This window comes from Micromys minutus (genome assembly GCF_963924665.1).
Source record: "Micromys minutus genome assembly, chromosome: 13".
In the NCBI taxonomy this organism is placed as follows: Eukaryota; Metazoa; Chordata; class Mammalia; order Rodentia; family Muridae; genus Micromys; species Micromys minutus.
In genome coordinates, this window is record NC_137982.1 from 35,928,931 (window position 1) to 35,956,043 (window position 27,113).

At 36.9% G+C, this 27,113-nt stretch overlaps 1 protein-coding gene across 7 annotated transcripts in view; it reads left to right on the forward strand.

The window, feature by feature from the left end:
• The window catches only part of SLC4A10 (solute carrier family 4 member 10), a gene marked incomplete at both ends in the record, with an annotated part of 275,521 nt that overhangs the window by 126,823 nt on the left and 121,585 nt on the right, over window positions 1-27,113 (forward strand). For all 7 annotated transcript variants that reach the window (XM_080928210.1, XM_080928213.1, XM_080928212.1 and 4 more), the window contains 2 exons: window positions 10,790-10,936; window positions 25,112-25,250. In XM_080928210.1, the coding sequence (XP_080784336.1) occupies window positions 10,790-10,936; window positions 25,112-25,250 (286 nt within the window). The remainder of the gene's footprint in view (window positions 1-10,789; window positions 10,937-25,111; window positions 25,251-27,113) is intronic.

Consider the following 27,113-nt stretch of genomic DNA (forward strand, 5'->3'; position numbering starts at 1 on the left):
GGAGAGATTTAGCTCTACTATCTTTGATACAGAATTTTTCTGTGCATGATACCAAGGGTGAAATGCAAATACCAAAATAGCCACAATCCTTCTGATATACAGTAGTATTCTCTCTGCAAGATATGTTAGCGTAATAAAGGCACACAAGTTGTGGGAGTAACCAACCAATATCTGATTTAACTAAGAATGAATTCAGTTTTCTTCTACGATTTTGTTGAAGATATTTACTGTTCCTCTTAGTTGATATTCCTCTCCATCTTCTATTCCTATTATCCTTAGGTTTGGTCTTCTCATTGTGTCCTGGATCTCCTGGACACTTTGGTTTAAGAGCTTTTTGGTTTTTGCATCTTCTCTGACTGTTTTGTTTGTTTTCAATGTTGTCTTAAACCCCTGAGATTCTCTCTTCCATCTCTTGTAGTCTGTTGCAGATGCTTGCATCTCTGACTCCTGATTTCTTTTTTAGGTTTTCCATCTCCAGGGTTGTCTCCTTTTGTGTTTTCTTTATTGTTTCTATTTCCATTTCCATTTTCATTTTCAATTCCTTCATCTCTTTTGTTGTGTTTTTCTGTAGTTCTTTGAGTGGTTTTTTGTGTTTCCTCTTTAAAAGCTTCTATCTGTTTATGGTTGTCCTCCTGTGCTTGTTTAACGGAGTTATTCATTTTCTTCTCGAAGATCTGCACCATTATCTTGAGGTATGATTTCAGGTCTGAGTCTACTTTTTCTGGAGTGTTTGGCAACCCACTGCTTGTTGTGGTGGAAGAGCTGAATTCTGATGTTGCCAGGTTGTCTTGGTTTCCATTGCTCAAGTTCTTTCCTTTTCCTCTTGCCATCTTGTTGTCTGTGAATATATGTGGTTTTGTTGTCAGTGCCTGGCACCTGTCTCTCCTGTGGATCTGAGTGCCCATGGGTTCAGGAAGAAAATTCCTTCTGAGTGTTCTGCTTTTTGTGGGCAAGCAGTGAGTTCTGGTAGCAGTTATTCGGTTGTCTTTGTGGGCTCAGGTGGGGGAGCTCTTGGGAGGCTGCTCTGGGAACTAGGTCCTTTGCCCACTGGTCCTGAGTCCTAGTGATGGGGACCTGGCTCTTTCTCCAGGCTGAAATGGACCCTTTTCATTGAGTACAGCACTCTGCTCACTGAGAACTCATGGTGTCCCCTCCCTGGTCCTTGTCAGGATCACCTCTGGTCTAGGTACAAAAGCGCCAGTGGAGCTAATATTCTAGAACAGCCTTCCCTAAGCAGATCACAAATCTCTCTGACACAGTCTGGGTACCGCCTCCAATCACTCTCTGTGCTCTGGGTGCTCACTGCACAACCTCACTAGGTCTTTGCCCAGGGTCACCTGCTGGTCTAGGTGGCAGAGCACCTGGGCATCTGTTCTGGGAGCACAGCCTTTCTGGGCAGGTCTGGATACTCTCTTAACTGTGAGTGGATAGGAACTTTTGCCACAAGTACTGCCTCCAAGAACCCTCTGTGTTCTGGGTGCTCATGCTACAGCCTCCCCAGGCCTGTTGGTCCAAGTGGCAGAGAGTCTGCCTGTCTGGTTCACAAGCACAGCCTTTCTTGGCAGATCTGGATGCTCTCTTACTGTGGGCCAGAGAGGAACTTTTGCCACAAGCACCACCGCCAAGTACTCTCTGTGTTCTGGGTGCTCACGCTGCAGCCTCACTAGGTCTTTACCCCAGTTTATCTGCTGGTCCAAATGGCAAAGCACCCAGGCATCTGGTCTGGGAGCACAGCCTTTCCCAGCAGATCTGGGTAGTTCCTCATTGTGGGCCTGAAAGGAACCTTTGCCGCAAGCACCACCGCCAAGCCCTCCCTGTGCTCTGGGTGCTCACTGCACAACCTCACTAGGACTGTACCCCAGGTTACCTGCTGGTCTAGGTAGAAGACTCCTTTTGTTTTTTTATTATAGTTAACTTTGTATCCAGTCACTTTGCTGAAGATGTTTATCAGCTGTGAAAGTTTCACACAGAAACAAAATCTGTGGTCAGATTTTTGTATAGTATATATACAAAATACACTATATTATCATCCACAGATAGTGATACTGAAAGACCCCCAAAGTGGGGAGACCCTCACTCAAGTCTCGGGATAACACGACCCCCAAGAACTCACAAGAGACTGTCCTTGCTGCAATTACATGAGGTTTATTAACAGAAACCAGTGCACTGTGGTCGAGACTCATATCCCAGGACACTCAGGGGTAGAGTAGTTCTACCCTGAGTAGCTGGGAGAAGGGACATTTAAAGGAGAAAACCACAACCCAAAGGGGGTAGAAAGGGCATCATTGGAAAGTGCCAAAAATACCAGAGAAGAATCACAAGGGAAACACCTGGTTTCTCAAGATTGCTGAATCTACTATAACTTTTATGGTCATTTAGATCCTGGAACAAAGTCACTGAACCGTCTATCCTACATATTTTCCTCTACCTGTTAGGGGTCTTCTACTTTACCTGTTAGGGGGTCAGGATTTATCCCGGTCTTTCAATACCTAGATTTCTTCTTTTCCAATTTGTATCCCCTTGATATCCTTTAGTTGTCTTATTGCTCAAGCTAATCTTCAGATATATTGAATAGGTAGGAAAAAGTAGGCAGCCATGTTCATGATTTTAGCAGGATTGTTTTAAATTTATCTCCATTTAATTTGATGTTGGTTATTGGCTTGCTGCATATTGCTGTATTATGTTTATGTATATGCCTTTTATCCCTGATTTCAGATTCATGAACGGGTATTGGACTTTGTCAACATCTAATGAGACTATTATGTTTTTCGATTTCAGTTTCTTTCTATGGTGGATTACATTGATGAATTTTTATATATTGAACCATCCCAGTATCTCTGGGATGACGTCTACTTGGTCATGGTAGATGATGTTTTTGATGAGTTCTTGAATATGTTATTTGAGTATTTTATTGAATATGTTGCATCAATGTTCATAAAGGAAATTTGTCTACAATTCTCTTTGTTGAATCATTATGGGTTTTATATATCAGGGTGACTGTGGCTTCATATAATGAGTTTGGATGTCCCCTCTCTATTTCTGGCATAGTTTGAGGAGTACTGGTGTTAGCTCTTCTTTGAAAGTCTGGTTATAACACTGTGGTGAAACCATCTGGCCCTGGGCTGTTTTAGTTTGGGTGACTTTTAATTACTGCTTCTATTTCCTTAGGAGGTATAGGTATATTTAAATTGTTTATCTGATCTTTATTTAACTTTGGGAAATGGTATCCATCAATAAAACTGTCTATTTAGGATAGATTTTTCAACCCTGTGGAGTACAGGTTTTTAAAGTAAGACCTAATGATTCTTTGGATTTCCTCAATGTCTGTTGTTATGTCCCCTTGTAATTTCTGACTTTGTCATCTTGGATGTTCTTTCTCTGCTTTTTAGTTACTTTGTCAAAGGGTTTGTCCATCCTGTTGGTTTTTTCATAGAAGCAGCTTTTTTTTTTCATTGATTCTTTGTATCTTTCTCTTTGCTTCTATTTCATTGATTTCAGCCCCAAGAATGATCATTTCATGCTTTCTGGTCCTTTTGAATGATTTTGCTTTCTTTTGTTCTAGAACTTTTAGATATGTTGTTAATTCCCTAGTATGAGATCTCACTAGTTTCTTATGAAAGCAGTGCTAGGAATTTTCCTTGTAGCATAAGAGCGCCTGCACCATTAATCAACCCCAATCTTGTGAAGGTCTGCAGGTTGGAAAAGAAAGGCACAACTTGATTATTTGTGGTACCAGAAATGCTCCTTTACTCTCTCTCTCTCTGAAATCCAGCTCTTAGGATATACACATACAAAGGCAGTATGTAAATTCCCTGGTGAGTCTATATCCTGAGGTAATGAAAAACAGGAACAGGTGTGGAGCATAGGTTTGTGACTTGGCCAATTAGTACTACAAAGACAGGCGTGTTGTTTTCCCAAAGTCTAGGCTTGCAAGCTGGCAGTTCAGCTAACCCTTAGCTGATGGAGGCGGGGGGGGGGGGGTGTTGGGCATGGCTCTCAACAGCGGGCACTGTGTTCATGTGTCTCATAAGTTTGGTTATGTTATGTCTCATTTTTGTTGAAGTCTGAGAAGTCTTTAATTCTTTTTTTTTTTTTTTTAATTTCTTTTCTGACCCAGTCAGTGGTAGTTCAGTAGAAGGCTGTTCAGTTTCTTTGAGGTTGTAGGTTTTCTGTTGTTTCTTTTGTTGCTGAAGTCCAGCTTTAATCCATGGTAAAATGCAAGTGGTTATTTCAATTTTCATGTATATGTTGAGGCTTGCTATGTGATCAATTTTGAAAAAGTTCCTGTGAGGTATTGAGAAGATATGCTTGTGTGTGTGTGTGTGTGTGTGTGTGTGTGTGTGTGTGTGTTGGGTGAAATATTTTGTAGATGTCTTTTAGATCCATTTGAGTTAAAATATCTGTTAGTTCCCATATTTCTCTGTTTAGTTTCTGACTGGAAGATAGTTCATTGGTGAGAATGGAGTGCTACATGCTCCCTATTAATTTGTGGGGTTCAACATGTGATTTAAATTCCAGTATTGTTTCTTTAACAATGCAGGTGCCTTTGCCTTTGGGATATAAATACTCAGAATTGAAATATCATCTTGGTGAAGTTTGATGAGTATGAAATGTACTTTTCCATTACTTTTGACTAATTTTTGCTGAAAATCTATTTTGTTATAAGAATGGTTACATGAGCTTGCTTCCTGGGTCTATTTGCTTGGTAAATCTTTTTCAGCCCTTTACACTGAGGTAATATCTATCTTTGATAGTAACATGTGTTTTTCCTATGCAGTAGAAGGATGGATGGATCCTGTTTCTCATCTATGTCTTTTTATTGGGGAATTGAACCAATTTTATGTTGAGATATGGTAATGACTACTAATTGTTAATTCCTGTTATTTAAATGTCAGTAATGGTAGTGCATAAGTGTGTGTGTGTGTGTGTGTGTGTGTGTGTGTGTGTGTTGTAAGACCCAAACTGAGTCTTAAATATTTGAGGCTCCCATAAATGAGAAGAGAGATTGGGAATCGATGGATAAACAAGAGGTTTATTTGTCCAGTGAAATGGGGTGGCCTACATCTAGAGGAGAGGCAACCCCAAAAGGCTGTTACAAGCAGTTTTTATACTTTTTAGGGTACAGGTTACATCAGCAAGGTTATAATTTAAATTCATAGGCTAAGCATACTGACCTTTAAACTTATTGGTTAGTGAGCATATGCGTCAGGACCCTAACTGGGACTCTCTAGAGAGTCAGATGGCTATCAGTCAGCACATTTTAAGATTCTCCTCAGAATTATTTACTTAAGGAAGTACCTTAGGGTAAGGCAGGGTGGGCCTCACTGGGCCATTGTTTCCACATGAGTTGTGGGTAGAGAATTTCTCACTTCTTTTGGGGTGTGTGTGTGTGTGTGTGTGTGTGTATGCACTTGCGTAATCATGCACGTGTATGTGTGTACAGGCTTCCCTTTTAATTTTGTTGGTGCAGGATTTTTTTATTTTCTACATTTTTCTTGGGTGGAGTTAACCACCTTGGGATAGAGGTTTCCTTCTAGTATTTTCTATAGTGCTAGATTTACAGATAGATGTTTTTCTTTTCTCATCAAATATCTTGTTTTCTTCGTCTATGTTGATTGAAAGTTTTACTGTGTATTTTAGTCTGGGCCAGCATCTATATGTGAAAGACATTTGTATAGGCCTTTCTGGCTTTTAGAGTCTTTGTTAAGAAGTTGAGTGTTATTCTATTATGTTTGCCTTGATATATTACTTGGCCTTTGTCCATTTCAGATTTTAATATTCTTTGATCTGTACATTTAGTGTTTTGATAATTGTGTGTCAGGGGCACTTTCTTTTCTGGTTCTATTTGTTTGGTATTTGTAAGCATTTTTATGTTATAGGTATCTTTTTCTTTAGGTTAGGGAAATTTTCTTCTGTGATTTTTCTGGGCCTTTGAGCTGGGATCTTCTTTTATTTCTATTATTCGTAGGCTTGGTATTTGCACAGCATCACAGATTTTCTGGATGTTTTGTTTCAGTGCCTTTTTAGATTTATCTTTTTAAATAACTAACTGAATCTATTTCTTCTATCATATCTTCAAACCTAATCTCTCTCATCTCTTGTATTCTCTTGATGATGCTTGGATATAGTTCCTATTTATCTACCTAGATTTTCTGTATTCAAAATTTTCTGCCTTTGTGCTTTCTATAATATTTCTATTTCAATTTTAATGTTTTGAACAGTTCCCTTGGCCTGATTGTTTTTATCTTATCTTTCTTGGAGTTCTGTAATTTATTTATTGGTTTTCTCCAATTTTTTTTTCTATTTCTTTAAAGGTCTTTTTTATTTCTTCTTTAAGGACCTCTATCATCTTCATAAAGTTGGTTTTAAGGTTTTTTTTCTTATGCTTCACCACTTACACTGGAATATTTGGGTCTTGCTGTCATAATATAGCTGGGCTCTGGCAGGGCCATATTCCCAGCTGTTGTTGACTGTATTCTTACCCTAGCATGTAGGCATCTGAATTGGGGATTATATAGCTATAGGTGATGATTTCTGAGTTTGTCTTCATTGAAAGGTGATTTGTTCTTTGGTTTTTGTTTTTTCTTTGGTGTTCTGGGCTTTGTGGTCTGGATGTTTTTTTCAGTCTGCTTGACTTCTAAACCATTAGGCATCTCTGACTAGATTGGGGATTTGACTTCTGGCAACTTGCTTGGCCTTTGTTACAGCAGAGCATCTTTGTTCTTCTGAGTGATGTAGCCTTTACCTTTGGTTCTGGAGTCTGCTATTCTGAGTGATCAGGCTTGTGTGACCTGCATCTGAACAGCTAGAGACTGTTGGAATTTGTGTCAGGAGTCTGGCTACAAGGCAAGCAGTTAGGTAGGGGTAGGAGGTAGTAGAATGTGTCTTGGGGTGTCTTGGGGGAACTAGTCTAGGGAGGGGTCAGTTCAGCAGGCAGGGCCTCACTCACTTGTCCTTCTGACTGGTTTGGCCTGTACCTTGTTAATTTTATCCTATTATTTAAATTTGATTTATACTTTTCCATTTCTCCTTTTACACTTATAGATCCTTTGCACGTATACTATGGTTTCAAGATTAATGCTTATATGAGACTCTTAGGTGTAAAAACAAGAGGGTCTGTGTTTCTTGTGCCTTTTTATTTTCTTTCCTTCTTTCCTATTTTTTTTTCCTGTACAATTCTGATGTGTTATGTTTTGTTTTGTTAACTTACTTTACTGTTATTCCTTAGGACACTGTTTTCTTATGAGATAGGGTGGATCACATTGGGATTGGGAAGGGAGATGAGGAGGAACTTGGAAGAGCAGAGGGAGGAGAAACTGTAATCAAAATATATTTAATATGAGAAAGAATATTTTTAATAAAAAGATCTTGTTGAAATTTTTATTAAAATTTTTATTGAGGTGTGTTTTTTTCCAAACATTCTTTTCAGTAAAAATAGGCTTTTACTTATAAAAGTAAAGTTGCCATCTATACAATCTTGAAAAGTGATTGGTATCAGGATCAATAATTTGTAGCCATCACAGAATAAGTTGTTTAGGTTTTTGAGTTATTTTTCTTCTTAGATGATGTGTCAAATGCAAAATGAAGTGTTGGATATAATATTATAGGACACCATTCTAAGATGATTCCTTTGTTTTTTAAGTCATGGTTAATACAGAAATGTTGGTAATATATAAGTAAGCAGGAAGACAATGACATAAGCCTGAAAAATTTTGTTCTCATTTTTTGTTCCATTAAGCCAGTGAATGTTGGCAATATGAACAGAAAAGCAAACTGATAAATCTCTACTGGGTAACAGATGCTGTATTCAACATCTTCTCTTTTATTATGCATTATATTACCTGTGCATTACCTGTATGTTTTAAGATACTACATATATGTCATCTTGGTTGGGTCAAGATATGATGCTCCCTTGTAGAAAATCTCCTGATTATGCCAGTAAAATTTAAATGTATTCCTCATTTAGTTCACCATTAGATTTTTAGATCAGACACAATTATTACAGTGAAGTCCAAGTTAATTGTGTTTGCTCTATGATTACAGTTTAGGACAACGACAACAAAACAAACAAGCTTGTGTAAATATTTGGCAGAACAAGATTTTATATAAGGAAGTATTTGATATAAGCTCAATTAATGCTTTGTAATGTATTATATCCCAGAGCAATGCTGTAATGAATAAAATGATAAACAGATGGGATACAGATAGATGTGAATTAATTTTCTTTAATTTTAACAGTTACTGCTTTTCATTTCCCTGAGTGGATCCACGCCCACAATAAAACAAGTATAGAAACTACTTAAGCTTGATGTTTTTCATAGGATTGCTCTATAATTACTTCAGATTTATGCTATTAATCTTCCTTGCTAATATATATAAACATATCAGATTTTCTTTTAAGGTTAGAAGAATGCCAGTCTTGATTCTAATCCTTCTAGAATTTGGACGTATTTTGATTCTGTCTAAAAAATATTTTTATATTTTTAAATTAAAACTCCACAATTTTAGTATAATCATAGCCACTAAAACCTTATACTTCATTTATTTCTTTATTTTTTAACTTTATTTTAAAAAAAGATAAATGTACAGATTTTTAAGCATTTTTGCATAAAAGTATGCAAATACATTTTTATAAGGTTGTAATTAAGAATTTGTGGGTACATATACATACACATATGTATATATGTAACAATAATATAGGAAAAGAGGTTATTAATTTGAGGAGATAGGAGAGAAACTGGGAGGGGCTGTAGGAAAAAAAGGGGGATGTGATACAGTTCTATTTTAATTAAAATATATTTTTTTTCTTTTTTTTTTTCTTGAATTTCACACAGTCTGTGAGTTGTTTCTGGGGTGTTCAGAGCTTTCTGGGGTTAGTATCCCATTATCAGTGACTGCATATTATGTCTGTTCTTTTGTGACTGGGTTATCTCACTCAGGGTGATATTCTCTAGATGCATCCATTTTCTTAAGAATTTCATTAGGCCATTGTTTCTGATAGCTGAGTAGTACTCCATTTATTCCTTTAAAGAAAACACTGTCAACCTAAATAATATGCATTGCATATCTAAGAAATTTTACAATTTAATGAAAAATATTTTGAAATTTAATATTGCCATAAGAACTTCATTTAGGGTTTCTTCTGTGTTAGTTGAAAGTACCATCACAAGATACCACAGGCTGGATTAAGGAGAATTCAATTTTTTTTTTTACAGTTCTAGAGATAGGGAATCTATGGCATGGTAGGAACTAGGCCTTTACCTTTGGCTTCTAGGCAACAGTTTCTTTCTTTCTAACATTACTTCTTTGTGTCTCTGTGCTTATTTTACAGAGTCCTTAATGTCTCTTCTTTTCATAATAATAATCAGATCTTGGTTACTTTATAGCATTGTTTAACTTAGATTGTCTCCACAAATAGAATCCCCAGCTTTCTACATAGTCACAATTAGGGATGAATATTTAACATATGAAGTTTTGGAGGAGACAAATGGCCCCAGATATTGGTATTATGACATATGTATTGTTTGATATTTGTGAATGCTTTTAGGGATAAAATGTCAGTATTTTCCTAAGGGAGTCATAAAATTTACCTTTTTAAAAGTTGTACTTTACTCCCTTACCAAATATCCTCTTAATTGCTTGTATTTTATTTTCCAAAAATACCTATTTATTCCTATTAAATGACATGTATAGTTATGAATGAAGTTACTACAGATATTTATGTGCAAATATTTCTTTGTACATAAGTATTAAAGTATTTAGGTAAAATACAATGAATTAATTTGCTATTCAAAGTAAATTTTAGATATTTAGGATATTGAGGTCAAAATATAGATACAACAGTTATTTATAATGTTATCTAGAACAAGAACTTAAACTTTCTATAACATTATTTCAAGATGGACCATAGACCTAAATATAAACATAGAGATATTCTAAAAACCTCTAGGAAAGTTGATGAGAGTCTAAACAAAGACTGTATCAGTTGGGATACTGAGGGCAGAAAGAGATAAATGAATAGATGGTATATTCACTAATACAAATTATAGATAGTTCATACTTAAAAAATATAAATTTCATAAATTTGTTGAAATTTATATGCCTCTAAGAAGGTTCTTTAGGTGAATATGTCTGGTAGATTAAGACAACATGTAGATTGTTAGTTCAAAGGAGAAGTTTCACAACAAAGTATATATCTTAGATCCTGTAGCATGTGTGTGCGCTTGTGTGTGTGTGTGTGTGTTTGTTTGTAGCAATAATAAACAATGACAATATAAATGCTCAACTTTTCATGAGTAAATAAAGAAGAATCATCAAAGACAATATTATAAATGAAACTTCAAAAAGAGAGTGACAAAGGAAAAAAAAAACAACTGTGTCATGAGTCAGGACTTCATCGTAATCTTTTTATTATAGACAGAAGTAGAGATTTGGTTTAATAAAACGATTATGTGTAGGGAAAAGGCAGATTTTTTTAAATGAAGAGTGTTATTGTAATTATAGTTTTTTAACAGAAAATATTAAGAGTTAATAATAAAAATAGTTGCAAAATACAGAAAATTAACTAACATTAGTAATATTTGATTTTACATCTCTGGCACATTTAGATAAGTATATTTTTAAAACCAGTGTGCTAAAATACAATACCAAGTCCTAAGCCTTATGTACCCAAAACACTCAAAAACAATTTACTGTGTTAAATTAAACTGAGATTTTTTTAACAGGTAAACCATCATCTTCTGTGTTCTGGACTAAATGAGAGTTTCTATGCATTTATTTTGTATTGAAGGTCATCGAACATTATTTATTGGGGTTCATGTGCCCCTGGGTGGAAGAAAGAGCCATCGTCGTCACAGGCATCGTGGTCATAAGCACAGAAAGAGGGACAGAGAGAGAGATTCAGGACTAGAGGATGGAAGAGAGTCACCTTCTTTTGGTAAGCATTAGTCTCTGTGTTTTTAATAAATTATTCTCTCAATGCATCAGCCACTGGTTTGATGCCACCTACTTTCTTCCCCCCCCTTCAAATTCTTTGAATATGTTTACTGATGTGTAAACCTAAGGTGTGTATCACTGGGGGACTGCACTGGCTCTTGGACACTCTCTAAGCAATGTAGCTTCCTGCACATCACTCTTGTCTATTTCTTTAGTAGGACCAATCCTTTACTTTTAATCGCATTTTCAATGGGTCAAATTAAATTCTGAGCCACATGCTGAAAGTCATACCATTTTCTAAATTCCATCACACTCAATATGAGATTTGACATTCTGTGTGGTGATATTTCTATGCTGAAAGAAAGCTTCAAAGAAACATTCCGATGACTTAAATATTTTACTTGGAAGACGTCTAAAGAAAATATTATAAGACATTACTGCAAGTGCCTCAAAATTATTCAGAATTTACTCTCTAAATACATGTAGAATAACTAGAAAATAATTCTAAGGAACAGGAGGTTTGTCTGCTGGTAGTATGGGTGTTTCACATTGTTAAAGTAGGGTATGAGTCAGTGAAACCTAAAATAATTTGAGCTAAAATTTCTGTCAGCCACCTATTTAACAATGCCTTTGGGAAGCATTTGAAGTTTAGTACTCTTAAGAGTTCTCTCATTCCAGTATATGGTCTGTACTACAAGACATGATGATACATGTTATGAGACATGGGTGTTAAGAACCTTACTCTCATAAAAGGAAAAGGCTTCTTCTCTTTTTCCTTAATTTTTATTGGTTATTTTGATTATTTATATTTCAAATGTTATCCCCTTCCAGTTTCCCTTCTGAAACCCCCATCCCACCCACCTCACCCTCCACGAGGGTATTCCCTCTCCTTACTCCCACATATTCTCATATGCTGGGGTATCAAGCCTTCATAGGACCAACGGCCTCCCCTCCCATTGATGCCAGCCAGATAAGGCCATCCTCTGCTACAAATGCAGCTGAAGCCATAGGTCCCTCCCTGTGTGCTCTTTCGTTGGTGGTTTAGTCCATGGGAGATATGGGGTTCTGGTTGGTTGATATTGTTGTTGTTCCTATGGCATTGTAAACTTCAGCTCCTCCGTACTTCCCCTAACTCCTCCATTGTGGTACCTGTGCTCAGTCCCATAATTGACTGCAATCATCACATTTTTATCAGTAAGGCTCTGGCAGAGCCTCTCAGGAGACCTCCATATCAGGCTTCTGTCAACAAGTACTTCTTGGCATCAGCAATAGTGAATGGGTTTGGTGGTTGAATATGGGATGGATCCCCAGGTACGGCTGTCTCTAGATGGCCTTCCCTCAGTCTCTGCTAAACCCTGTATTTCCTTTAGACAAGAGAAGATCTGGGTTAATATTTTGAGAAGAGTGGGTGGCCTCATCCCTTAAGCAGGGGCTGTGCCTAACCTCTGAATATAGTTTCTATAGATTCTGTCTCCCCTTTTTTGGGTATTTCTGCTAATGTCATCTTCATTGGGTCCTAGCAGCCTCTTGCTTTCTTGGCATCTGGTACTTTCATTTGGCTACCCCACAGTTCCCCATTCCCTGTTGCTATGGTTCAGTGTTCAATTTTCTGATCCTCTGGACACATCACCTGTCTTCTTCCACAGCTGATCCTGCCCCCTCTTTTCCCTTCTACTCTGCTCTTCCTCCTAAGTCCCTCCTGTGGTTATTTTGTTCCCAATTCTAAGTAGACTAAGTAGATCTTCCTCCTTGACCTTCATATGGTCTGGAAGTTGTATCCTAGGTGTTACTAGCTTTTTTGCTAATATCCACTTATTAGTGAGTACCTACCATGTGTGCTCTTTGTGACTGGGTTACCTCACTCAAGATGATGTTTTCTAGTTTCATCCATTTGCTTGTGAGCCTTCTGGAGTCTTTGTTTATAATGGTAAAGAAGTACACCATTGTGTAAATGTACGACATTTTCTGGATCAATACCTCTGTTGATTGGACATCTAGGTTGTTTCCAGCTTTTGGCTACTATAAATAACATAGTGGAACATTTGTCCTTGTTATATGTTGGAGCATTGTTTGGGTATATGCCCAGGAGTAGAATATCTGGGTCTGCAAAGAGAACTGTGTCCAATTTTCTGATAAACCACCAGACTGATTTCTACAGTGCTTGTACCAGCTTACAACCCAACCAACAGTGGAAGAGTGTTCCTCTTTTTCACATGCTCACCAGCATCTGCTGTCACCTGAATTTTTGATCTTAGCCATTCAGACTGGTATGAGATCTCAGAGGCATTTTAATTTTAATTTTCCTGATGACTAAGGATATTGAACTTTTTTTAAAATTAGATACTCTCTATATTTACATTTCAAATGTTATCCCATTCCCCCACTTTTCCATCCTCCCCCTTCTCCCCCTTCACTTGTCTTTACGAAGGTGCACCCTCTTCCAATCACCCTCTCCACTCAGTGCCTTGGCTTCCCCTACATGTGGAAAACTCGCCCTCACTGGACCAAAGGCCTCTTCTCACATTGATGTTAAACACTGCTATCTTCTGCTACATATGAAACTTGAACCATGGGGTCTCTCCATGTGTGCTCAGTGGTTGGTGTTTAGTTCATGGCAGTTGAGGAAGGTTTGGTTGATTGATAATGTTGTTCATTTTATGAAGTTTCAAACCCTTTCAGCTCCTTCACTCCTTTCTTTAGAACCTTCATTGGGGTCCCCATGTTCAGTTCAATGATAAGCTGCAAGCATCCTCAACAATATCTGTATGATTCTGGCAGAGCCCCTGAGGAGGCATCCATATATGGTTCCTGCCAGTAAGTACTTTTTGGCATCAGCAATAGTGCCTGAGTTTGGTGGCTGCATATAGGGTAGATCCTCAGGTGAGGCCGTCTTTGAATGATTTTTTCTTCAATAGCTGCTCCCCTATTTGTCCCTGTATTTCCTCCCAAGAGTGTTTTGTTCTCCCTTCTAAGAAGGACTGAGGCACTCACATTCTGGCCTTCCTTCCTTTTGAGCTTCACAGGGTCTGTGAATTGTTTATTGTATCCATTCCTCTGTTGAAGGACTCTGAGTTCTTTCTAGCTTCTGATTATTATAAATAATGCTGTTGGCTTTCCATCCTAAGCAGAAGGGTCCCTGGGAGCTTGTAAAAACAGCAGGAACAATTTCCATCCTAAGTGGAAGGGTGAGTCAACCCACGTTTTACCTTGGAAAAAGTTTCACAGAGCTCTCCCAGTTCAAGCAGCTAAACTGAACGGTGGGGACACACTTTCAGCCCAAGGTCAAACCTGGCCCAGCCACATCTGGACAGGCAGCCTGCCCACACACAGGTCCCTGCGAGCTTGGAAGAGCAGCAGGAACGCTTCTCATCCTAAGCAGAAAGATCCACAGGAGAAACAGCCTACATGCAGAGACAACAAGATCACCTATGATCACAAATAACAAGATGGCAATAGGAAAGCAAATGAACCAAAGCAGTGGAAACCAAGACAACCTTTCAATATCAGAACCCAGCTCTCCCACCACAGCAAGTAGTGGATTACCAAACACACCAGAAAAACAAGACTCGGACTTGAAATCATACTTCATGGTGATGACGGAGATCTTGGAGAAGCGTATAAATAACTCCCTTAAACAATTACAGGAGAACCAGGAAAAATCACTCAAAGAACTACAGGAAAACACAACCAAAGAGATAAAAGAATTGAAAACAGAAATAGAAACAATAAAGAAAACATATAAAGAACAACCCTGGAACTGGAAAACCAAAAAAAGAAATCAGGAGTTACAGGCATCACCAACAGAATACAAGAGATGGAAGAGAGAATCTCAGGGGCAGAAGACAAGATAGAAAACATAGACCAAACAGTCAGAGAAGATGCAAAAACCAAAAAGCTCTTAACCAGAAATACCCAGGAGATTCAGGACACAATGAGAAGACCAAACCTAAGGATAATATGTGTAGAAGAGGGAAAAGACTATTAAGTAAAAGGTACAGTAAATATCTTCAACAAACTCATAGAAGGGAACTTTTCTGCCCTTAAGAAGGAGATGACCATGAACATTCAGGAAGCCTACAGAACTCCAAAAATTCGGACCAGAAAAGAAACTCCCTCTGACACATAATAGTCAAAACACTGAATATTCAAAACAAAGAAAGAATCCTAAAAGCTGTAAGGGAAAAAGAACAAGTAACATATAAAGGCAGACAAATCAGCATTACTCCAGACTTCTCAACAGAGACTATGAAAGCTAGAAGAGTTGCTTCTTGAGTATTCAGAGCTATCTGGGGTTGGTATCAAAGAGGAACACTCCTCCACTGTTGGTAGGGTTGCAAGCTGGTACAACCACTCTAGAAATAAGTCTGGCAGTTCCTCAGAAAATTGGACATAGTACTACCTGAAGACCCAGTTATTCCACTTCTAGGCATATACTCCAAAGATGCTCCAACATATAACAAGGACACATGCTCCACTATGTTCATAGCAGCCTTATTTATAATAGCTGGAAGCTGGAGACAGAAACTGAACAGAGACACAGCGAAACTAGCAGACGTTATGAACCAACTGGAATTAACAAACATCTACAGGACATTTCATCCAAAAACAAAAATAATATACTTTCTTCTCAGCACCTCATGGTACCTTCTCCAAAACTGACCATATAGTTGGTCACAAAACAGGCCTCAACAGATACAAGAAGATCGAAATACTCCCATGCATCCTATAAGATCACCATGGATTAAGGCTGGTCTTTAATAACAACAAAAACAACAAAAGGCCCACATATACATGGAATCTGAATAGTGCTCTGCTCAATCATAGCATGGTCAAAGAAGAAATGAAAAAAATCAAGGATTTTTTAGAATTTAACGAAAATGACACCACTACATACCCAAACTTATGGGATACAATGAAAACAGTACTGAGAGTAAAACTCATAGCTCTGAGTGCCAGTAAAAAGAAACTGGAGACAGCATACACTATCAGCTTGACAGCACAGCAGAAAGCCCTAGAACAAAAAGAAGCATATACACCCAAGAGGAGTAGACGTCAGGAAATAATCAAACTCAGAACAGAAATCAACAAAATAGAGACAAAAAGAACTATACAAAGAATAAATAAAACCGAGAGCTTTTTTTTCCTTTTTTTAAAGAAAATCAACAAGATTGATAAACCCTTAACCAGACTAACTAGAGGGCAAAGAGAGAGTTTCCAAATTAGAGATTCCTCAGTCCTTCTCAGAAAAGAGAACAGAAATCTCATGGGAGGAAATGTAAGTTCAAATAGAAGAACAGCGATTGAAGAAAAGATCACTCAGAAGCCATGTCACCTGAGGGGCCTCCACATATGCAGTCATCAAATCCAAGCACTATAACTGGTCCCCAAAAGTACTTACTGGCAGGAACCAGACAGAGATGCCCACTCAGGGACTATGCCAGAGCCATATAGATACAGCTGAACCTGTTTGCAGCTAACCATCAGTCTGAACTCAGGGTTCCCAATGAGGTTGCTAAAGAAAGGACCTGAAAGGGGTTGCAATCTCATGGGAAGAAAACAACATCATCAACCAACCAAACTCTCCAAAACTCCCATGGACTAAAACACCAACCTCTGTGTGCAATTTGAGAGACCTATTGATCAAGTTGCATATGTAGCTGAAGATAGCAGTGTCTGGCATCAGTGTGATAAGAGGCTTTTGTTCCAGAGAGGGCATGTCCCAATGCAGGGGAATGCTATGGCAATGGGGTGGAGAAGAGGATCAGAAGGGAGTGCACCGTTGTGAAGGCAACTGGAGAGGGAGGGGGAGGGGAGCAGGGCAGGGTAAAGGGATAACATCTCAAATTTAAATAAGAGTATCTAATAAAAAGAAGGGCAGAATAACCTAAAGTAAAAATAAATAAATAAATAGATAGATAGATAAATAAATAAATAATGCTGCTATAAACATGGTGGAATATATGTCCTGTTACATATTGGAGCATCTTTGGGTATATGTCCAGGAGTAGGTCTTCAGTTAGTCGTAGGTCTTATTTTCTGAGATGGTAACAGGAGTTGCTGAGAGGATGGTATATTCTTCTTCTTCTTCTTCTTCTTCTTCTTCTTCTTCTTCTTTTTTTTTTTTAGGATGAAATGTTCTATAGATGTCTGTTCTATCCATTTGGTTCATAACTTCTGTTAGTTTCACTGTATCTCTGTTCAGTTTCTGATTTCATGATCTGTCCATTGATGAGAGTAGGGTGTTGAAGTCTCCCTCTATTATTGTGTGTGGTGCAATATATGCTTTGAGCTTTAGTAGTTTCTTTTATGAATGTGGGTGCCTTTGTATTTAGAGCAGAGACGTTCAGGACTGAGAGTTTATCTTGATAGATTTTTTTTCCTGTGATGAGTAAAAAGTGTGCTTTCTTATCTTTTTTTGATGACTTTTGGTTGAAAATCTATTTTATTTGATATTAGATTGTATACTCTAGCTTGTTTCTTGGAACCATTTGCTTGGAAAGTTTTTGTCTAGCCTTTTACTCTGAGGTAGTATCTGTCTTTGTCTCTGAGATGAGTTTCCTGTATGCAACAAAATGCTGTGTCCTGTTTATGTATCCAGTCTATGTCTTCTTATTGGGGAACTGAGTCTATTGATGTTAAGAGATATTAAGGAATAGTGATTGTTTTTGTTTCTTGTTATTTTTGTTGCTAGAGGTAGAATTATGTTTGTGTGCTTTTTTTCTTTTGGGTTTGTTGCAAGTAGATTAATTTCTTGGTTTTTGTAGGGTAAAGTTTCCATCCTTGTGTTGGAGTTTTCTATTTATTATTCTTTGTAGGGCTGGATTTGTGGACAGTTATTGTATAAATTTGATTTTGTCCTGGAATATCTTGGTTCTCTATACATGGAAATTGAGATTTTTGCTGGATATAGTAACCTGGGCTGACATTTGTGTTCTCTTAGATTATGTATGATGTCTGTCCAGGATCTTCTAAGCCTTAATTTTGTTTGTTGAGAAGTTTGGAGTAATTCTGATCAGTCTGTTTTTGTATGTAATTTATTCTTTTTCCCTTACTGCTTTTAGAATTCTTTCTCCCCCCACCCACCGCCTCTCTTTTTAGAACATTTGGTTTTTTGACTATTATTATTGGGAGGAATTTTTTTTTCTAGTCCAATCTATTTGGAGTTCTGTATGCTTCTTCTAGGTTCAAGGTCATCTCTTTCTTTAGGTTAGGGGATTTTTCTTCTATAATTTTGTTGAAAATATTTAGTGGGCCTTTTAGTTTGGAGTCTTTACTTTCTTCTACACTTATTATCCTTATGTTTGGTCCTCATATTGTGTCCTGGATTTCCTGCATGCTTTGGGTTAAGAGCTTTTTGGTTTTTGCATTTTCTCTGACAGATATGTTAATGTTTTCTATGTTATCTTCTTCCCCTGAGATTCTCTCTTCCATCCCTTCTATTCTGTTGATGATGCTTACATCTGTGACTCCTGATTTTTTTCCTTGGTTTTCTGTCTCCACTGCTGTCTCCTTTTGTGATTTCATTATTGTTTAAATTTCTATTTTCAATTCCCTCACCTGTTTAGTTGTATTTTCCCATTGCTCTTTAAGTAATTTTTGTGTTTCCTCTTTAAGGATTTCTACTTGTTTATGTATATTTTACTCATTCTCCTGTAATTCTTTAAGAAAGTTATTTATGAGCTTCTCAGGGACCTTTATCATCATCATGAAATATGATTTTAAGTCCAAATCTTGTTTTTCTGTTGAGTTGGTATATACACTACTTGCTGTGTTGGGAGAACTGGGTTCTAATATTGCAAGGTTTTCTTAGTTTCCATTGCTTAAGTTCTTACCCTCGTCTCTTGCTATCTTGTATCTGTGATGCTAGGTGATCTGGTTGTCTCTGACTTGACCTTTTCTCTCCCGTGGGTCTGTGGGCCCATGGGCTCAGGATGGTGATTGCTCCTTGGTTTTCAGCTCTTTGTGGGTAGGCTATGAGTATTGATGGCACAGATTGGTTCTGGTTCCGGGTACAGATGAGTGCCAGAACAGTCTATTCCCAGGCAGCACCTCACTACCTGTGCCCCAAAAGTTCCTGGAGTTCTCTCTCCAGATAGTCAGTAGAAGGGAAGTGGGAACTCAGTCATGTTCTCAGGGGCAAGAGCCACATGAGGTTCTTCTGGGTGCTCAAGAGTTTGTGGGCAGGCCATGAATCCTGATGGTGGTGGCCCAGCTCTGGCTCTGGAACAAATGGCTTCCAGTCAGCCATGTGCTACTTGTGCCCAGAGAGTTCCTGGTGTTCTCTCCCTGAATAGTCAGTGGAAAGGAAGTAGGTACTCACCTGTAGGCTCAGGTTGGAGAGCGCTTCTGAAGCTCCTCTGGATGCTCAGCTGTCTGCAGGCAGGCTGTGAGTTCTGATGGCAGAAGCCCAGCTCTAGCTCTGAGCTGGATTGGCTTATTTTTGTTTTTCTTTATTTTTATATGAGTCAGTGTTTCAATGTGTTGACCTAGCTGTCCTCACTCTGCAGCTCAAACTAGACCCAAACTCAGAGATCCACCTCTATGTCTTAGTTCTTAATAGCTGAATAGTACTCCATTGTGTAAATTAACCTCATTTTCTGTATCCATTATTCTGTTGTAGGACATCTGAGTTGTTTTCAGCTTCTGGCTATCACAAGTAAGGCTGCTAGGAACATAGTGCAACATGTGCCCCTGGGCATGGTGGGATATCTTTTTGGTATATGTCCAAGAGTGGCCTAACTGGGTTTTTAGGTAGATCTATTTCCAATTTTCTGAGGAACCTCCAGTTTGATTTCCAGAGTCGCGGTAACAGTTTGCAATTTCACCAGCAATGGAGGAAGGTTTTTCTTTCTCCACATCATCTCCAACATGTGCTGTCACCTAAGGTTTTGATCTTAGCCATTCTGATTGGTGTAAAGTGGTGTAGTTATTCATTTGTTTTATGGGTTTGGGTTTGGTTTATAAATGATTAAAATTATTTAATCATTTTAGTGGATTTTTATAAGTGTATAGTATTCTTCTCTATCACATCTGATTAATGTACTTAACTTAGATTGAAGTTTATTTAATTACAAATTGGAATGGCCTTACCTGCATGTTTGTTGGGCAAAAATGCCCATTTGCTTAGAATATCTTTCTTCATCCTTTTGAGTTGATGTAACATCTTGATAGTGAAATGTGTTTCATGGATGCATCAGAAAAATGGATCCTCTCTTTGAATCTAGTCTATTGGTCTATGTCTTCTTATTGGGGTAAATGAAACTTTTAGTATTTAGAATTACCAGTGAGCAGTGTGTATTGATCTCTGTTGCTTTTGTGCTATGTTGTGGCTTAACCCTTCTAAAAATTTAGTTTGGGGAGGGGCTGTATATTCTTTGTGTCTTCTTCAATGGGTATAACCTCTTCAGACTGAAAATTTTCTTTTAGCACCTCCTGTAGAGTTGTATTACTATACAGAAATTGCATAAAACTGGAATTTTTTATTCTCTGTTGATTGTGATTGATAGTTTTGCTGAGTGTAGTATTCTGGTCTGGCATCTGTGGTCTGTGAGAGCTCATACAATTGTCCACCCAGGCCTTTCTGGTTTTCTGAGTCTCTACCGAGAAATCATGTGCCATCCCAAAGGGCTTATGTTTATATGTTGCTTGGCTTTTCTCTTGCAGCTTTTAATATCCTTTTTCTGTTCTGAACATTTAGTATTTTGATTGTCATATGTCACGGGGAATGTATTTCTGAGTCCTGTTTATTTTGTGCTCACTGTTATTATTGTGCTTCAATAGGCAACTCCTCTATGCTGTTGTTATTTTTATTGTATCTTGGAGAAGTCTTTTGAATACCTGATCTTCAATTTCACACTCCCAAGTCCTCTTTATTCGAGAGGTGTTTATTTATTGAGTATTTTGTATTTTTTACTTTGCAGGTGTATAGTGACTCATCTTTATGCTTTATATGGGAAACACTAAGAATTCTCAAGTTCAAGTCTCATGTATTTAGCAATTATATTTGTAAGAGAGAATACATGCATATTATTCATTTATCAAAATTGTAAATGAATAGTGAGCTGAAATGATGAGAAATACTAAAAGAAAAAAAATATTTATAGTTATTAGTATTGTGGCGGTTTAAGACATGCCTACTGTGAGGTATGGTGCTTGACAAGCTACTGGAAGGTAGAATAGGATACTTCACTCAAAGAAAACAGCTGTGCTGCATACCCTACACATATCCAACAAAAATATTGGAATTATTTCTTAGCATAACCATGGAATTATGATTTATTTTATGTTTATAGTTACTCAATTTATTGTTTATTCTAAAACAGCAAGAAATAGAAAACCAACTAGAAATAATTAGCTTGGTGAGATTGGGTTGGAAAACATTGGATAACTGACTCTAAGACAGTATGTTTTGGTACTTATCCATATTACAGAGTGTATGGATAAGATAGCACCAGATCCTTATTTCAGATAATACATTAAGAAATTCATGTGGTACACAATTAAGTATAGCTTTTCTTTTGGTTTTCTTTTTTAAAAGAAATTTATCAGTCTTGGTTTTAAAAAACATGCTTTATTTACTAAGTTAGCATCTTCTTATGAAGAAGTAGTGAATCATGAGATTTAGCTATGCACTCTGTTATTGCTTATCTTACATATAATTTAGTTTGACAGATTGCTTAAAATGTTTGCTAGTAATATTTACCAGCATTATTGATATTCACAAATAAAATACCTGGCCAATGTTCAAAACTAAAATGTAGTACAAATGTAATATTTTCTAATTTATAATATATTGAACATGTAAAATTATGTATGACATATTGCTGAATCTTGCTGAGAAAAATGAGCACTTCAAAGATATAATTTTTTGCAGTTTTCTTGAGATCTACACTGTTTAACACCAATATAATACCAATAGTGTTTTATTGACTATATTGTGATGTATATAAGAGATAGAGTTTGAAAATATATGATCCACAAAAATTTTAATACATTAAAAGCAGTTTTGTCTCTTTTCAATTTATATAATTAGTACAGGCACTAACTATATTCAATGAAATATAAAAGAGTTTAAAGGCTAGTATTTCATGAATGCGAGGTAACCCTGAGCCCACTGTAATGTAACATCTGTAATTCCAATGCTTGGAGGACTGAAGCAAGTTTCAGAAATCTAGTCTCATGTAACAGAATCAGAAAGTCTAGCCCCATGAACAGAATCAGAAATCTGGTCTCATGAGTAGAATCAGAAATCTAGTCTCATGAACAGAATCAGAAATCTAGTTTCATGTAACAGAATCAGAGACTCTAATCTGAACTTGGGTTGATTCTGAAGTTGTCTCCCTTTTTACAGCTAGACCTTGTATAGGTAAGAGCCTATTGAAGTTGAAAAATGAGAAGGTGCTTTATAATTTGCCTACCTTGAACAACCTTTGCTTACTTCTATTACCCTATCATCTTCCAGTCACTTTTTGATGATCTAATTTCCTATAGATTTGTAGGGTAGGAAATGAGTCTATTCCATGGGAATGAAGAAGCAGGAAAGTTCTTTCTGAACTGAATGGTTACAGAACGATGCCACATTTTCTAGGTTTAGGTAAAAAAACGAACAAGCAAAAAACCCAAGTTTCTGTATTTTTTTAATGAGAATCTATCACCAGAATTTACCAAAGGCCAGCCTCAACAGATCGTTTGCTGAGGGGATTGTGTGATATTGGCAACTACTCACTCAGCAGACCATACTCTGCAGGAGCAAAACAATTCTCTGGGGCCAGTGAAAAGGAAGTTAAACACCCCCCCCCACAAACACACACAGGCACACTTGGTGGATAAAGCAAGGCTCCAACACTGTTATTCTTTCTTCCCTCTCAGAGCTTATATCCCACAGCAAAACCTCTCAAGCAGTATAAAGATTACGTGATTGCATTCTATTTTTAAGTGAATAATTACAATACTTACAAGTAAAAACATCATGTTTCCCAGTTCCTTTATATGACTCAACATTTTACATATTATAGGTGAAAAAGCAAATGCAAATTAATCCAAAGATCCACATAAATTTATGTTTAAGAAGCAAGCAATGTATTTTTCTCAGCCAGGTCTCTTATTGGCAGGCTTCAACATTTGAAGCTACAAAGAAAGCATCAATTGTTTTATTTATTTAAAAGGTAATCTTTTTTTTAATCGATGCAAAAGCAAGAGGTTTATTTGTCCAGTGCACTGGGGTGGCCTACATCCAGAGGAGAGGTGACTCCGAACAGCCTGAAGTCCTCAGGACCCATAGAAAACGTTCTGTCTCTCTAAGGAATACTTATTGTGAATGTGCAAAACAGTGGGCTGCCCTTCAGGAGTTCTAAGCTGTTTGCCCATCCTCTCCCATGGCCTCCAACAAGGTGCTAATTACTTTATGTTCTTCTTTATCCTGTATACTATATTTTCTCTCAGTGCTTTCCTCTTTGTTATTTAAGATCTAAGCTAGACTCACATTTCACGGACTTTTTGTCAATACATCCTATCTGCCTTATTTTGCCCATCTACAAAACACTTACACATGTTCACTGCCCTGATAAATTTTGGGAATTCAGTTTTCAGAGCAAGAGTCTCAGTGATCATCAGCTAGATATATTATTTTATTTATTTATTTATTTATTGAAGCAGTTTATTTTAAAAAACAAAGATAAATGTACAAATTTTAAGCATTTTTGCATAAAAGTATATGAATACATTTTTGGCATTGTTTGGCCTTTTTTTTAAAGTTTTGGTAGTGTGCATTAAGATCTTACTAGTTACAATGAGCATAAAGTACATGTAAAACAGGATGTAACCTGAAATATGTCAAAGTTTTCTTGGTGTGTAAGAAGTAAACATAATGCTTTTTTGTTTTCTTTTTTTTTTCTTTTCTTGAACTTCTGTGAGTTGTTTTTGGGGTGTTAAAAGCTTTCTGGGGTTAGTATCTAATTATCAGTGACTGCATATTATGTCTGTTCTTTTGTGACTAGGTTATCTCACTCAGGATGATATTCTCTAGATGCATCCATTTTCTTAAGAATTTCATAAAGTCATTGTTTCTGATAGCTGAGTAGTACTCCATTGTGTAAATATACCACAATTTTTGTATCCTTTCATCTACTGAAAGACATCTGGGTTCTTTCCAGCTTCTGGCTATTATAAATAGAGCTGCTATGAACACTGTGGTACATGTGTCTTTGTTGTATGTTGGAGCATCTCTGTCTCTGGGGTAAATGCCCAGAAGTGGAATAACTGCGTCTTCAAGTAGTTCTATGTCCAATTTTCTGAGGAACCGCCAGACTGATTTCCAGAGTGGTTGTACCAGTTTACAACCCCACCAACAAAATGGCAGCCAACAGAGTGGGAGAAGATCTTTACCAACCTCACATCAGATAGAGGCCTAATATCCAAGGTATACAAAGAACTCAAGAAGCTAGACACCAGAGAATCAAACAACCCTATTAAAAATGGGGTACAGAGCTAAACAAAGAGTTCTCAACTGAGGAATATCGAATGGTTTAAAAGCATCTAAGGAAGTGCTCGATATCATTAGCCATCAGGAAAATGCAAATAAAAACAACCCTGAGATTCTACCTCACACCAGTCAGATTGGCCAAGACCAAAAATTCAGATGACAGCAGATGCTGGCGAGGATGTGGAGACAGATTATTTTATTTTTAGACAGGAGAATTCCAGGTCTCATAGTACTACACTGAGTTGACTTTAGGAAGAGGCAAACACCCCTTTTCTTCCTCTTTGTTTAGGGATAACTTATACAACTTCCTCTGTTTGTAAGGCGTTGGAGACTCACATCATAGGTCTATTTGGAGAAATGTGCTAGAGCACATATGTACTGGAGCATTTTCTTTGTAGATAAATTATGTCATCTATTATATAGACAATATTTCTTCCTACATAGTCTATCTACCTACCTACCTACCTACCTACCTACCTACCTACCTACCTACCTACCTACACACACACACACACACACACACACACATATATATATATATATATATCAGACTGTATTATGTTAAGATTGGTTGAATCCTCAGGTGAGGAATACAAGGAATATAAGATTGACATTGTGCCAAAGATATTGGCTGGGCTATTTAAAGCTTGTATCTATGTTAAAGAGATGTTTTGCTATGTGGATTTTTTTAAATAGATACCCCATCACAGAGGGTGCAGTTTATTCTTGGAACTGAGGACGATGACGAGGAGCACATTCCTCATGACCTTTTCACAGAACTGGATGAAATTTGCTGGCGTGAAGGGGAAGATGCCGAGTGGCGAGAAACTGCCAGGTAAAGATTTGGGTTGAAGAGTGAAGGAATATTTTGTATTTTATCTGGGTCATTAGAAAAATAGAGTCCCAGTAGAACGATTCTGAAAACATCTAGGGTTTTAGCAGCTTTCTGAATTTGCTCATTTGGCCTGGGCAGATCCTATAATGGTATATGGGTCAGAATGAAATCTGAAGGCAGTAATTAAACAGTGATGCAGAGCCAGCCACAGCTGCAGCCTTAAAGATAAACAGTAGCATGATTTGTGTACCAGCAATAAAACAATGGGAATCAAAAGTAATTTGTTTCTATCTTTTCAGCTGGTGTCTTAGACCCAAATTGGTGTTGTCATGTGGTAATTTCACTGTGGGCTTTTGAAAAAAAATAATAAATAATAGAGAATTTTGTTATAGTTCTCAATTTAATGTAGTGTTTGGTAAGGAACAGGAGTATTTTATGTTGTTTTTCTAGCATAAGAATTCATTAAGTTAGATGTTTTAAGAATTGTCTTTTAAAAATATTTATTATTATTCATAATTAATATTTTAGTTGTGCCATATAATTATGAATTACTATAGAATCAATTAATTAAATTTTTACCTTTCACTAATTTGTGCTTACTTATATTTATTTATTTATTTATTTATTTATTTATTTATTTATTTAATCATTTATGTAGTATCAATTGAATAGTATGTAGAACAGCAGCAGCAGAAGCATTAGATCTTGCTTTCAAAAATCTAGTTTAGTTTAGGAAAAGAACACATAGTTGTAAATGTTGTACGATGAATACTGTGACTAAGGTATGTAGGCATAATAAGTGGAATGACCTAGGGTTGTCCTTGCTTTACAGCGATTCAGTTTTTATATGAACTCACTTGAGGTCTATTTAAAAATGTAGATTTTGTATATATTAGACATACAGTCTTAAGTTCAGGATATTTGTATAAGCAACATAAATTTATGCAATCATTTAAATTACCTAATTGCTATATAACTGAACTTTATTTAGACAATCCTAATCAAAATTAATTTTTTAAAAAAATTTCTATAATCATTTTTTTAAATCAAGCTTCCATCTGATGGTATAACAAATACTTCTTATGTGAGGGCTACATTCTCAATAGCAAGAACATTTTCTACAAGGGTAATAGAGAATAGGTCGGAATAACTACATTTTTATTTTACTTTTAATTTAATATGTTTTGAGATTTTCTATCATGGGTTTTACCGTTACATCCTTTTCAACCCTCCTCTCTTTTCAACTTCTTTCTTGTCTTCTCCTCTTTCTCAAAATTGTACCACCTCATACAATACATTATACTCGCACATATGTAAGAAGTTGATTGATCTGTATAATGTTACTTAGAATGTCTATAACGACAAATTAAATGAAGAGGCCACAAATTTGACAGAGAACCATGGTGTATTTCAGAGGCACTTGAGGGATGAAAAGTGTGGTAGTTTGAAGGAAAATCCTTCCCCAATCGGCTCATGTATGTTAGGTTCCCGCAATGGACTGTGTGAGAAGGATTAACTGGCGTGGCTTTGTTGGAGGAGGTGTGCCACTGTGGCTGGGATTTTTGCTTTCAAAAGCCCAAACCAGGCCTTCTACCTGTAAATCAGGACATAATGCTCCAAGCTACATGCTAGTGGCATGCTGTCTACTTCTGACCATAACAATCGTGGAATAATCCTCTAAAACTCTAAACAAGTCCCTAATCGAATGCTTTCATATCACTATTTGCAGATTATATGACAGTATACTTAAGTGACTCCAAAATGTCCACCAGAGAACTCTTAAACCTGATAAAGAACTTCAGCAAAATGGCTGGATATTAAATTAACTCAAACAAATCAATAGTCTTTCTCTACTCAAAGGAT